Source organism: Malania oleifera, chromosome 13 (genome assembly GCF_029873635.1).
Source record: "Malania oleifera isolate guangnan ecotype guangnan chromosome 13, ASM2987363v1, whole genome shotgun sequence".
Classification (NCBI taxonomy): Eukaryota; Viridiplantae; Streptophyta; class Magnoliopsida; order Santalales; family Ximeniaceae; genus Malania; species Malania oleifera.
Genome location: NC_080429.1, coordinates 35,844,108 through 35,859,336, shown reverse-complemented (window position 1 = coordinate 35,859,336; position 15,229 = coordinate 35,844,108). Strand labels below are relative to the sequence as shown.

Here is a 15,229-nt window from a genome sequence, read left to right as displayed (position 1 = left end):
AATGTGTACTATTTATATGTATATCACAAAAAATACTTATGTTGTCACACACTGATATTAATTTGTCTCCCTTATTAAAAGGCGTCTCACCCCTAGCATTACGAATATTTCAGGAAATCCAAATAGGAGGGCAAATGGAGCGCCGCAACAGTAGAAGTGGTTTGAGTTAACCTGTCTATAGGGTAAGTGGATGAGTTAGGGTTGGATGAATTTTTAGGTTGAGACCCTAGGAGTACTTTTTGGTCTTTTGTGGATGACTGTATGTATATGTCTATGATCAATTTAATAGAACTCTGGTATAGTTTCTGGTGTGTCATGGCATGTATGTGATTTTATGTTTCTCGCTGCTTAGGTATTAGAGTTGTATGACAAGTATATCCCTGGTACACATGGGTCCAGGTTGATCATGGCTATGACAGCTTAGCAGATTTATTATGTATGTTATTATGTGGAATATATATATATATATATGCATGAAAAAATAGGCAAGTCATTACACCTTGTCCATTAATCTGAAATGAAATTATAGATTTAATAATTACTACTACTTAATTAAAAACATATAAGTTTATAATAATATTTGCATATACAATCAAAATTAGAAAATTACCTGAAAAAAATATTCAACTACTCAGCTTGGCACATAAAAAGCATCAACTGACTTATGTGCGTCCATATTTATACTTCTCATTGTTCTTATCTGTGATAAATTCTTATGTGTGCTAAACTAATTAATAAAAAAAATACATTATACACTCCATAATCTATTAGACACATAAGACATACGAATAATACAAATATAATATAACTAAAAAAGAAATAAGGTTGAAGTTGAAAAATATTAAACATAAATATCACATTACTAATATTATCAAAATAAAATATTTTCCTAACAAGTTAGTATATTCAAATTGTTAATTAATGCATCTATTGTGAGTATTCAAAAAAATAGTAACTTTTGTATCATTGTCATCCTCATAATATTTTCCCCCTCTCGCCACTAGGTATGTTGAGAATGATGTATGAAAGAGAGGGAAAAAGTGAGAAGAAAAAGTAAAAAAACAAAAAAAAAATTGGTGTAACAGTCCTGTAGCGGCCTTTACGTAACGATCGCAGTCCGTAAAGGCCACTACGAACGTGACTTTTCTTCCCACTTATTTTGCGGTGTGTGATGGTATTGGTAACCCAAAAAACCGTTACATAACAGCGTCACGTAACGGTCGCGACCTTTATTTAAAATCATGGTTTCAGCCCCCTCATTTTCCATTACATAATGGCCGTTATGCTACGTAATGTCTGTTATTTAAAACCATGATTAGCAGTACTACTACCAACAGATTTCAAAATGCTACTAATTGAGATTAGTCACTTTTTTTTTTTTTGGAAATTGTGATATTTTGTTCATTGTTTCTAATGCGGAAGCATTTTGACAAAAAGCAGCACCCAAAAAAAAAAAAAAATTGAACAGGCTCATATAAGTAAGTTCTAACAAGCAACGCTTTATGCATCAAAATATTGGGCAACTATAAAGCAGTATGTCAAAAAAGAAAAAGTCGATGAAATGAGAATGTTAAGATGGATGAGAGGTATAACTCTAAAAGATAAAATAAGAAATAAATTTATGTAGTAAGAAGAGGGGCTTAAGATGGCTTAAATAGTTGCAAATTAGATGAATAATGCACAAGTGAGAAGGCATGAGCTAGTTTATGTGAGTGGCAGTTGGTGGCAGACAGGTAGACCTAAAATAAAATGGAACAAGATTGTAAGGATTTGACATCTCTCCAACTTTGAAGGGTACTGCCCTAGACCAAGCAGATGGCGTAAGAACAAGATATCCTCTTGAATCCACATAGAAATTAAAAATGAAAAATTTAAAACAAGGCCCTTGAATTTTGTTACACGCTCATGAGCCCCACCTCCAAAAAGAAACCTAAAGCAGGGCACTTGAAGGAAACCAACAAGAGGATCCTAGTCCTCACCAAATCTAGACCCATCACCCTCCCATTTAAAATTGTAGAATCATACACCAACCAAACATTCCATGCATTAGCGAAAGTAGCACATGTCCAAAGTATTTTTTTTTTTTTTTTCCAAATGATCCAAAACTCTAATATCTTTAAAATAAATAAATAAATAAATTCGAAGAGGCAAGCACACCCAAGATCCCCCAAACACTCCAAAAATCCTAATCCAAATGCTCCAAGAAAAAGCACAATGCAAAAGTTTGAGCATTCATCCCGCTGTTTCAGAAACAAAGAAAACACAAAACTGGAGGTAGAGCTTTCTGTTCATGGTTATTTTGGTCATTTAATATTTTTAGTATGAGCTAGTTTTATGTTGGTAAGCATGAGTTAGTAAGGGTGTTATTGTCATTGTCATGTACTTGACATATATTATAAACAGAGCGAGAGACCTATCATTGTGATTAGGTATTTCATTTTACCCAATTCTTCAACATGGTATCAGAGCATGATTTTGAGACCTAAACACTAATTTGCCATAGCCACTATCAAATTGAAGCCTAAAACCCTAAATCTGCTGCATGTCTACTGTCATAGGAGAATTTCCAGCACCATCATAGGCCTGAAAAACAGCCAGCAGCTGCTAGAAGCCACAGCAGTCACCAAAGATTTCCTAAACGACACTGCCAGTTCAAGAACACAAAAACCCTATAGATTTTGTAAACCAACACCATACACACCCATAGACATTTCCAGTCTGCCCCCCACTGAAATCCCATCACCAGAGCTCCTCCCACGTGCCCTCATGCATCAGTTGAAGGCAGGCAAAGCCAAGTCCACACATTGGCGCACGAAGGTTATTTCAAGCATGTTTCTAGCCTAAATTACTCCTATAGTGTTCAAATATCATATTGTTGAATTTTTTTGGTGATTTTTTTTTGTCCAAAGATCTCACGTTTTTAGTTGCTCATATGCGACACCAAAGGAATGATTGTTTGATACTTCCCGAAGCTGTTTGTCAATGTTTATTGAGTTCACTGGGGCCTGAAACATTGGCATTTTTGTGTTTGTGATTCGTCAGTCATATGCTTTGTTTGCTCCAGTTGTCAAAGGTTGTGTGTGTTGGGATGGAGTCCATGAATTCCAAAATCATGTCATTTTATGTGTATATCTAATTGCTGCTATATCAAAGTTGTGTTTGTCGGGATGGTCCCCAAACCCCAAAAGTATGTTTTCCTCATCAATCACTTCTTCAGGTGAACAACATACTATAATTGACTCCGAGAGATTCCTGTAGTATCAGGCATCTCAACAAGCATCTCATCACATTGTAGCTCAGAAAGGTAATCCTATAGTCTATATGTCATTTGCTATCTCCCCCACTAATCCCTAGGTCATCTAATCTTACTGCTTTAATAGGAGTCACCAACTTCTTTTCTGCCCTCCAGTATTCTAAAAATCTACCTCAAGTTACCCTGCTAGTGGATTGTAGTTAAAGGAATATGAACAGTAAATCCTATTCCCTCTTATCTTTTTTTGTGTTGTACATTCCTAAACCCCCCATTCAATCTCATGTCTATTAGTAAAATTACGAAGTCACTAAATTGTTTTGTAACTGTCTTCCCTGAGTCTTGTTATTCAAGATCTTAAAACAAGGAAGACCATTGGAACCAAAAGTGAGGCTGGTTTTTTTTTTTTCGATAACACAAAAGAAGATTTCATTAATAGATAAAGAATTTACAAAAAGGAGGATGAGATATCTCCAGAGACAAACTGGGTCAATCCAGAAATAGACAAATAAAAATAACCAAGAGAGGAAATTATCAAGTCAGCGTGTTCCTCCAATCTCTTTGAAACTCCTAGAAGCTTGCCTCATTGAAAAATCCATAATCGACACACCACAATGAGGCCAAGTACTTAATTCTTCCACAAATGGGAGTATTATGTTCAATCCATATTCCCCATAATACCGTAAAAAAAACCACACTTCCATAAAGCTGTCCTATCTTTCTTTCTACCAATGCCTATGAAGGATACATCTAAAAAGTCTTCCACCGAGGGACATACCTAGCTCTCCCCAATAACGCCAAAAAGCATATTCTATATCCTCCAAGAAAATTCACAGTGCAAAAGAAGATGAGAAGTTGTCTCAGAGTTCTTGTAACCAAGCACACATAAATCAGGAGAGAAAGCCTTCAAAGGTCTCCTATTTTGCAACAATTTATTAGTATTTTATCTTATTAAGCACAACCAACCAAGTAAGGCTAGTTGGTTTTTCTACTTTGAGTCACTCTTTCCTCCTATAGCTTGTACTACTGCTGCTACACCACATCAAAGCCATTGTTGTCCAGGTCATCCAACATTGGAGAAATTAAAACAACTAGTACCTACTTTGAGTTCTATGTCTATCTTGAGTGTGAGTCTCGTCAATTAGGAAAGTATAATCGTGCTTCATTTTCAACCTGAGTCAATAAATGAGTGGGTAGCCCTTTCATCTACCATTATGAAGTTTGGTTTCCTAGTCCTGTCACGTCAAAGTTGGGGTTTCAGTACTTTACATTTGTCAATGACTAATCCAGAATGTTTGGTTGTATTTAATGAAAGATCATTTTGAGTTGTTTAATATGCCTTACATTCTCAAATAAGGACTAAAGTTGATATGCTAGTCATGATACTTTGTAGTGATAAAGCTAAGGAGTACTTTTGTACTCAATTCAAAACTGATATGACCAACTCTTCCATCAGTCATCCTGTACCTACACTCCACAACAAAATGTTATAAAGCAAAAAAACATACATTCTCAATGTCACTTGAACCCTATTGTATCAAATGAATGTTCCCAAAGTTTTTTGGAGTGATGTTGTGCTCATTGCTTGCTCTCTCATCAATAAAGTGCCATCCTCTTATTGGTAAAATCCCACATTCAGTTATATTCTCTAAAGCTCCTTTGTTCTCACTTTACTCCTCATATATTTGGTTGTTAGCCTTTTGTCCATCTAGTTAAAGTCCAAGAATGGACAAGTTGGATCCTTGTGCTATCAAATGTATTTTTTGGGGCTATTCCTATACTCAAAAAGGATATCAATGTTATAGCCTACTTTATGCCAATTAAGTCTCTACTGATGACACCTATTTTCAGTCCACGCCATACTTTTCTGAGTCCTTGATGAATCTCTCCCTCTACCTAGCCTTCCAGATCCTAACATATTATCTCCTTCTAGTATTCCAACATTTTCATCCAATTTGAGTCTTCATCACTTGGATTGTCTCAATTTGTTAGTGTACACACAGCTACTCAAAGGAGGAGAGCTTCCTCCAACTTCCCTTTCTATGCCTCTAGTTCCCTCATCAGATGATTCTATTCCCAAAGATGTCGATCCCTATTGCTATTTGAAAAGGCAAACACACATGTTCCCAACATCCAATATCTAATTTTGTTTGTTATGATTTTTTCACCCTCGTATTATTGTTCTCTTAGTACTTTATCGACTATATAGTTGAAGACATAGATGCGCTACAAGGTAATGATATTTGGGCGTAGTACCTATTCTTCTTGAAAAGTTTGTGGTTGGTTGTTGCGTATATTGAAGGCCAGCCTTCTTGCTAAAGGTTATACTTAGGTTCATAATTTGTATTATTTCAACACTTCTCCTTGGTCGCCAAACTTGCCTACATTTGTTCATCTCCTTAGCTACCACTTGTCATTGGCCACATCAGTTAAATGTGAAGAATGCTTTCCTACATGGTGATTCTCACGAGGAAGTCTATATAGAGCAACCACCTGGGTTTATTGCTCACGGAAGTTAGGCTTAGTATGTTGGCTCAGGAAATCACTATATGGTTTAAAATAGTGTCCTAAAGCATGGTTTGGTTGATTCAATGTTGTATTACTTTAGTTTGACCTCCAACGGTGTGTAGTAAATCACTCTATATTTTACCTTCATGCTCCATCCAGTAGAATTCTTCTTATTGTGCATGTGAATGATATTGTGATTGTTAATGTTGATGATCAAGGTATCCAAGGCCTATAGCATTTCCTATAGACTAAGTTTTAGACCAAAGATTTGGGACCATTAAAGTTCGTCTTAGGTATAGAAGTATCTAGAGCTTGTATAGAAAGTTGTCTTATCATAGAGGAAGTACGTTTTTGTTCTTTAAGATGAGATTAGGTTGTTGGAGTCCAAACCTATTGATACACTCATGGATCCTAATAGTACATCAATGTCAAATATGGGTGATTTGTTGCTTGACATGGGACAATACTGAAGACTTGTTGAAAACTCCAACAAGTGTTGTGAGTCAATTTCTTGATTCTCCAAGAACAAGTCACTGGGATGTAGTAATTCGTATCTTGAGATATCTTAAAGGTGTAGCTAGGATAGGTATCTTGTACAAAGATTGGGGTAATAATTATATTCAGGGATATTTTCCCTTCATTGTGCAGTCCAATTTGCAACTCGCTGATTTATTCACTAAAGCCTTGGAGGATGCCCGTGCTAAATTCATTTGTGACAAGCTAGAGCACATGATATATATGCTCTAGCTTGGGAGGTTACTAATGGTTATTTTAATCATTTAGAATTATTAGTATGTGCTAATTTACATTGGTAAGCGTGAGTTAGTAAATGTATAATAGTCATTAGTATGTACTTGTCATATATCATAATTAGAGGGAGAGACCTATCCTGTTATTAGGTCTTTAATTTTACCCAATTCTTCAACACTTTCAATAGTCTTCTAAGTTCTGTACTAAAGAGAAATCATTAATGCTAATCTTGGCACAAATAGGAGACAATAAAAGCTCTCATTTTAGATGGAGCTTTACCTTACCATATCACAGGATATAAAGGAAACCAAGAACCATTAGCATCATGAATTAAATGATACATATACATATATGCAAGAAAACTCCCCTGACCTATCCAAAGCCCAAACTCTACAATTAGAATGAGAAGACCAAATACAGGTATCCATTACCCGCAAGAGTTGGGCCAACTCTATCACACTCAAATTCCTCCTAAAATGAAATCCCAAGAACTGAAAGCCCCCTCTGGAACCAAAAAAATCTGAAATAGAAGCATAATTATGGGCCAAATATATCAGATTATTTGCACCAAAAATAAGAATATTTAGCTAAACATATTTGTTACCAAAAGAAACAATGACATTGGAGCATGATAAAACAAGGCAACTAAATTCCTCTAATGAATTTTCTCCTCAATATTTTTTTTGATAAGCAAATTCTCTTCTCAATATTAATCAATCTTAGAAGCAAAAAGCCACAATAACTCCAAATGCTTTTAACCAATAATCTATCTTATACAAACATGATTTTAAATAAAGAACAGTTGCAATCACTAACGCTTAGTTTCCTAATATAAGCCTCAATTTAATGCACTTAATTTCCTTCCAAGAGAAATATAAACTACTTCCCTCTATCAATATAAAGACATTCATTCACTAAACATTGTTCTAACCAATAGTCACTTCAAAATTTCTTTTATACCCTACTTCATTCTATTTTTTCTACTCTGAGACTAAAAACATGTTATGACCATTGATCCTGTTTATTTGATTGCCATAAGATTGTGTGAAGGCTCAAGCTATAAAGCTCTCAACGCAACCAAAACAATAAGAAGAACCAACAATGACATTAACACAAAATTAACATAGAACAAGCAATTACAAGTATTACCATCAATTATATATATTCGAAGTTTTTTATCAAAAAGCAATTTATTCACCTGCCACTAGCTAAGGCCAAAGCTTGAGCACATAAAAAACCTTTTGGGTTAGGCAAGTTCTGCAAGCCAGCCATCTTTAAACAATATGAAATTATATGTGCAAGTTCTGTTGGCCAACCATCTTTAAACAATATGAAATTATATGTGCAAATGGCAATGATATCAGGTCTTTACTTCAATCATCTTAACTTGAACTCTACCTCAAATATTTTCCTGATGAATAAAATTATAACTAAAAGAAGAAATGAAAAGCCAATCACTAATCATACTATAGGCAGCAATGAGCCAAGAATGTAAATATAGAATTTAACTAGATTTGATGACAAAAACTTACAAAATAAATAAATAAATAATCCAAATAACACTGTTAATTTTTAAAGTTCGCAGAACTTACAAAGATGCAACTGGTATCTCACTCTGTGACATCAAAACAGAGCTTAGCCTCGTCCCAGGGACCATTGATCTCAAACTTGTACTCTTGAATTCTTATAAGCCAGTAAGGACACACAACAATGACAAAAACCAACAGAGCCAACAACAGTACAAAAAGTAATTGATGCCACATATATACAAAAGCCAAAGTCACAATCATCAACATATATGAGAACCATAGGTGCAACCTAAAAGAGTATTTCTTAATACAACAAGTCACCAGTGGAGCGAAGAGGAAGACCTGCAATGAGAACAGCATGATAGCGAAAACATGTAGTCTTGATGGGAGACGGGAAGCAATGAAAACTGAAGCCACGATAGAGGCGTTCAAGGAAATAAAGCTGGTTAAGTTTGGATTATGTAGTGCCCCTGTTGCTCCTACAGGAGATCCTGAATAGTCATGCAAGAAGAGATGGAGTATGAGAAGTGAAACAGTTACTGCCCAAATGGAGTCAGAGCTAAAAGACCGTGTGAGAGTTTGATAGATTGGAGCCAGAACATATAACCCAGTCGTGAAAAAGGAAAATTTAAGAAAATAGCGGAAAAGAATATTTAGGGAACACATTTCTTCGGTCAGGAGGAGAACTAAGAAACCTGAAACAAAAAGACTCACATCAAGAAACAAGAGGAGACTTTCATTAATGGTTGTTCCAAGAGTGTATGTCCATACCAAGACAACAAGAGCAACAATACATATGTACTGAGAGATGGAAACTGAGTCTAGCATCACCTTGAACATGTCCCGCTTAACAACATTGGCATTCATTACCATATCTTCGAGAAAAGATTCATCTGTGTAGTTGTCATCAAATCCAAATTGCATTCCTCCATATGCCACCTTTCTCCATTTGGGATGGGCCAGATTTTCATTGCTACTACTAGTTTCCATTACCATTCCACTTCTCTACAAAAGGTATATGTTTCCGTTCAAAACACTCATTGTCATTTTGACAATACTCATCTGGGTTGCCAACAGATTAACATGAAATTTCTCACTCACTTTGAAACTAGAAAAATCTACCCAAGTATTTGAGCAATTTGGCTCTATATCCCTGCACAGTATTGAAAATTAAAGTCACCAAATTAGGAACTAGCATCTGCCAAAACTGAAACACTATCAAATTCCAGCAAGCTAGAAAGTTTCAATGCTTATGAAAACACACAGCCACACAAATACACATACACATGCAGCACTACACAAATTTGTATAATACTTGTCAACTTAAAAAACAAAACAAGAGCAAATCTAAGCAATAGACAAAGATTGCAAAAGGCAAATAAGCTCATTTAAAGCAACCTGCAAGAGTCATTTAAGCATTGATTAGATTGCACATTATGCAGATCACCTAATTTGTATTTACAGTACTCATAGGCATAACTACCGCTTTTGATTTATAAGTATTTGCACTTTCACATTTCAAGTTGTTGCTTTCATATTTGATATTGATTTCGCACTTCTGCCAATAAATATTGCATTGTTTTTTTATCGATACCTTCAATTATTGATTGCCCATTGGAACTTTGAGGTTTGAACCATAGAATTCTTTTCTCTTAATCTTCCATGAATTCTCTTCTATCTCCTTTCCCCTCCAATGTCGCACAAATCGCCATATCAATTTAGCCCAAAAAAAGGTGCATAAGAACACAATTTTTCCCCCCACAAAATACATCACTTCAATTGAGAAATTCACAAAATAGGATAATTGCATGAAGTTGAGTTAAGAAAGTTGTTCTATGAAGCACAGGTATTGACAAAACATGACACAAATGAGGGCATGATGAATGCTAAAAAAACAGGACACTACACAAGAGATGCTAATTAATAATTATTTAGTATCATAGTTAAATATATTATGTATAGCAAATAGTAAGTTTCCAATATTTATATAACATTTTGTATTTAAAATATAAAATATAAATACATATGTATCTTTGTATTTCTTTTATTTTATAAAATTCTTAATTTCTCACTTGTTTCATTCTAAATTTTGACAATTTATTGTAACGTTCTTAAAATACACATTTCATTGTTATGCTTTCATAATTATATTTTCTATGAATTAAAATAGGGTCATTATGCTCATTACAACACTTGGGGAAGAAAAGAAATATAACCATTGTACATTTTTTTTTTTTCAGAGGCTGAAACAATTATCATAAGAAATAGGACAAAAACTAGTATGGAAGAATAAAACTTATTCCGATGTGCCATCATTTGTATAAACATGTTAAGAAGTTAGAATAGGAGGGCCTAAAAGTGTCGATGAAATGTATTAACATTAAAAAATACACTTAAAATTTTTCGTGTTCATAGTGTCAGAAATGTGTTCGTGTGTGCATTGGGCATGATACCATCATAGAAATTCTGGAGCAACATATTTTCGACTTCATTATTTTAAACTCAATTCGTATTAAAAATAAAAATTCAGCATTTCTTATAATCAAGTTTCTAAAACTCAATTTAAGATAAAATCAATTTTGTTTTTCCACAAAAAAAAAAAATTTAAATGCAGTTCAAGTAAAATACTAAAATTGATTTATTAAAACTCTTCACGTCTCTGCTTGAATTACAAGTGGCTGCCTGATGTAGGACAAGAAGCTGAACAATGAATAAACCCCTTGTTGGAGACTAATTCAAAATAATAGGATCAAGGGTTGTGTTTAATTAATTAGTTTATTACATATGTTTAGTTTAATTAGTAGTAGGATTGTGTGTATTTCCTCTTCATCTCTTCATTCTCTAACCCCCTCTATTCCTGATCTTCATCTATTCTTTCTCTATTTTTTTTTTTTCTATTCCTCTCCTCTTACTCTGTTCTTTATGGAGACTAATTCAAAATAATAGGATCAAGGGTCGTGTTTAATTAATTAGTTTATTACAAATGTTTAGTTTAATTAGTAGTAGGATTGTGTGTATTTCCTCCTCATCTTTTCATTCTCAATCTCCCTATATTCCTGATTTTCATATCTTCTTTCTCTATTTATTTCCTATCTCGCCTCTTCCTTTGTTTTTTCTAATTTTCCCCTCTCCTTCTCTGTTCATGTTCTCTCTCAATTCTGGGTTGTGTTAAATTAATCGCTATATTTAGTTTAATTAGTAGTAGGATTGTGTGCATTTCCTCTTCATCTCTTCATTCTATATCTCCCTCTATTCCTGATCTTCATATCTTCCTTCTCTATTTTTTCCCTCTCCTACTTTGTTCATGTTCTCTCTCATAATTCAAATTCTATTCCTGATCTTCATATCTTCTTTCTCAAATTTTTTTCTCTCTCCTCTTCCTCTGTTCATGTTCTCTCTCAATTCTAGGCTGTGTTTAATTACTCACATATGTTTAGTTTAATTAGTAATAGGATTGTGCGTATTTCCTCTCTCTCTCTCTCATGTAAGACAAGAAATTACCTTGGGAAGATCCATGTTGGAGACTACTTAAGAAGAATTGGATTGATAATTGTTGTGTTTAATTAATCACATATGTTTAGTTTAATTAGTACTAGGATTGTGTGTATTTCTTCTTCATCTCCATTCTCTATCTCCCTCTATTCCTAATCTTCATATCTTCTTTCTTTATTTTTTCCCTCTCCTACTTTGTTCATGTTCTCTCTCGTAATTCAAGCTCTCTCTCTCTCTCTCTCTCTCATGTAAGACAAGAAGCAATACCTTGGGAAGATAGAGACTACTAAGAAGACAAGAAGAAAAACCTTGGGAAGATCCATGTTGGAGACTACTTAAGAAGAATTGGATCTTCTTCTTCTTCTTCCTCTCCTACTTTGTTCATGCTCCCTCTTGTAGACACCCTATTTTTGCCCTAACCAAATAGAACAAAAAGTCCCTTCTCATTATATTATTATTATTATTATTACCTTATCTTTCTTATTATTATTATTTTTTTATTATTATTATTATTAGTACTTTTTTTTATCTTTATTTTATTATTACTTTCTCATAATTATTTGTATTATTATTTATTACTAGTAGTATTATTAGTATTACTTTACTATTATTATTTTGGATATATTTATTATTATTAGCACTATTTTTATCATTATTATTATTATTATTATTATTATTTACCACTATAATTATTATTATTGTTATTATTATTTTCATATATTATTATTATTTCATTATTATTTCTATTATTTTGCTATTATTACTATTATTATTATTAATTATTGCTTTTAATATTTGTATTATTACTTTTTTTACTAATTATTATTATTATTATTATTATTATTATTATTATTATTATTATTATTATATCCATTATTACCATAAAAGTATAAAAAGAATAAAAAAAAAAAAAGGAAAAGAAAAGAAGGATTTTTAGGGTTGGTGTTTTTATAAATAAGGAAGCGCTGCACACAGCCAAGGAGGGGAGGCGCAGCACACAGCCAAAGCCAAGAAAAATAAAAAAATACGTCTGCTGCTTCTTCCCGGAGACACACACAACAGGCACCTCTCCTTCCATCTCCCTCATTCTCTCCATCCCACTCTCCCTGCTTCTTCAGCCGCTAGCCGAGTCATAGCAGTTACGAGCCATCCAGAGCCGCCGCTGCAACAGCACTCACGACCACCCACTAGTAGCCGCACCAGCCTCAGCAGCTCTCTCCGACGACCACCAACTACCAGCAAGCCCTGCCAAGAGCCCGCAAGACCACCGCACCACCGCCTTGCTGCCGAGAGTTCCCCTGCTCAGCTATCATCTCCGGCAGCCCATCACAGCAACCATAGCGCCTCTTCACTCAGCCACTGCTGCTCCGGCTAGACACCAGACTTCCTTCTCCACGGAGCCACCTGCCAGAGCCCCCTGCTGCTATTCGTGAGCCACGAGTCCCGATGGCAAGATCTCTCCGGTAAATCCCTCTGCTTGTGCACACCGCAACACAGTCTGTCCACTTAAACACACACAAACACACGCACTCACTGCCAACACACATGCACGTTTGTTTTTTTATTGTACATCTTTGTTTATTTTAATATATTCTGAGATATTGAAATGGTTGTTTATTTTTGCAGGCATATATATATATATATATGTATATATATATATATATGTATATATAGATACAGACATATATTTTCTAAACTTGTTTAGATGTTAATATCTAAGGGTAGTTTTTTTTATGGTTTGTGCTTGGTTAGCGTGTGATTTTGTGTATGGTTTTTCTTATTGTTATTATATGTGTGTCTCCATATTATGTTCATGTTATATTCATTATTAAATTTCTAGTTTTATTGTATATTTATCTTGTAATATTATCAAAATGTGTACAAGTGGATTCTAATATTTAAAGCTTGAGTTTTTTTAATTGAATGTGTGAGTGAACTGTGATATTGTATGTTATTAAAGTTCTGTTTGTTCGTTCTTCCCGTATTGTCATATATTTATTGCTATTATAATGTGTGTTGATTGTTTTGCGCTTAGAGTTTTTGTCATGATTAAGGTTCATATGTGGGATTATTATTATTGTATATATTTAGTGTTTATTTCATATGTAGCATATTGATTCTTAGGATTGTACATTAACGATAGGGTTGATTTGTCTCCATAATTACATTAGTTGCTTCCATACTTATTATTGCATTGTGTACATTAATTTTAGGGCTTTACGTGTTTCCATGTTATAAATTTAGGGTTGGTTTTATTGATATTATTATTACGATATTATTGTGATGTCTTATTATTATTAGTATCTGCTATACAATTACTATGAAATTATTATTTGTGTAGTGTTATTAGATATTGTTACTATGTGTTACTATTATAATATTGCATTATATTATTAATATGACATTATTATTATTACAGGGTTATTATTATAGTAATATGTTTTATATACGTGTTGTCATTAATGTGATATATTATCGTTACTATTATTATTATTACTTTTTTATTATTACTATTATTACATATTCTTAGTATTTTTGCTTATTTGGTGTATTTCTATTTTGTATTATGTATTTCGGTATTTATTTTTATTATTTAATTTCGTGTGAGTATCCCTATGATTTTAATGCTAGGGTGTGAGCTTTCGGGCTTCACTTACCCTTAGTTCTGAGGGAATATGTATATATTTATATATTACATATATTCTTGTATTATTTATTTATTTATATTGTATGTATATTTATAAATCCACTAATAGAGGAGTAATTTGAAAGACTTATTAGATTAACTTAAGAATAATTCTAAATTAATCAGGTACCGTTCGTAAGAACGGGCGCGTAGGGGGTGCTCGTACCTTCCCCTCGTGTAACCGAACTCCCGACCCCAACTCTGGTAACATAGACTCATTCTACCCTTAACGAGGTAGTAATCAAGTGTTCTAACCACACTAAAAGGTTAGTGGCGACTCCGACATTTCTTATTTTTTTTCGAAAATCTAAATCACATTTTTTTATTTCGCCACCCCGGGACACCCGCACTCCGGGACGTCACGACAGTCTAGCGACTCCGCTAGGGACTTTTGAGAGTTAAGCCAATAATTAATTAGGAATTATCCCAATTTATATTTATTAAGTCTTTTAATTACTCCACTTTATTTTGCAAATAAAATACCCCTATATTTGAATAAAGTAATTTGTTAAAATTATAACCTATTTGACTTAGTAAATATTTATATTTCCATAGTTGTAGATATCTTGGAGTTAATATGAATATTTAGTTTCCATACAGATACATACCCTTAATTAATGTATATATTTAGTTTCCATATAGGTAGACATTCTTAATCAAAGTATATATTTAGTTTCCATATTGGTATGTATCCTTAATTATGTGAATATTTAGTTTCCATATAGGTATGTATCCTTAATTAGGTGAATACTTAGTTTCCATATAGGTATGTATCTTTAATTATATGAATACATAGTTTCCATATAGGTAGATATCTTTAATAAATGTGAATATTTACTTCTCATATAAGTATGTATCCTTAATTAGGTGAATATTTAGTTTCCATATAGGTATGTATCTTTAATTAATGTGAATATTTGGTTTCCATATAGGTGATACCCTTAGTTAATGTGAATTGATGTTCTCATATATGTAGATACCCTTTATTAATGTAAATATTTAGTTCCCATGTTT

At 33.4% G+C, this 15,229-nt stretch overlaps 1 protein-coding gene across 14 annotated transcripts in view; it reads right to left on the bottom strand.

Moving 5' to 3' along the window:
• Nucleotides 1-15,229, bottom strand: part of LOC131146637 (phosphatidylinositol N-acetylglucosaminyltransferase subunit C-like) — a 51,391-nt gene that overhangs the window by 8,585 nt on the left and 27,577 nt on the right. For 5 of the 14 annotated variants that reach the window (XM_058096352.1, XM_058096359.1, XM_058096360.1 and 2 more), the window contains 2 exons: nt 9,139-9,190; nt 7,988-9,042 (listed from right to left, as the gene is read on the bottom strand). In XM_058096352.1, coding sequence (XP_057952335.1) covers nt 8,119-9,042; nt 9,139-9,190 — 976 coding nt within the window. In that variant the 3' untranslated portion in view covers nt 7,988-8,118. Of the gene's footprint in view, nt 1-6,754; nt 7,029-7,987; nt 9,191-15,229 lie in introns of those variants that run through there. The other 9 variants (XM_058096356.1, XM_058096355.1, XM_058096357.1 and 6 more) reach the window with 6 other exon arrangements.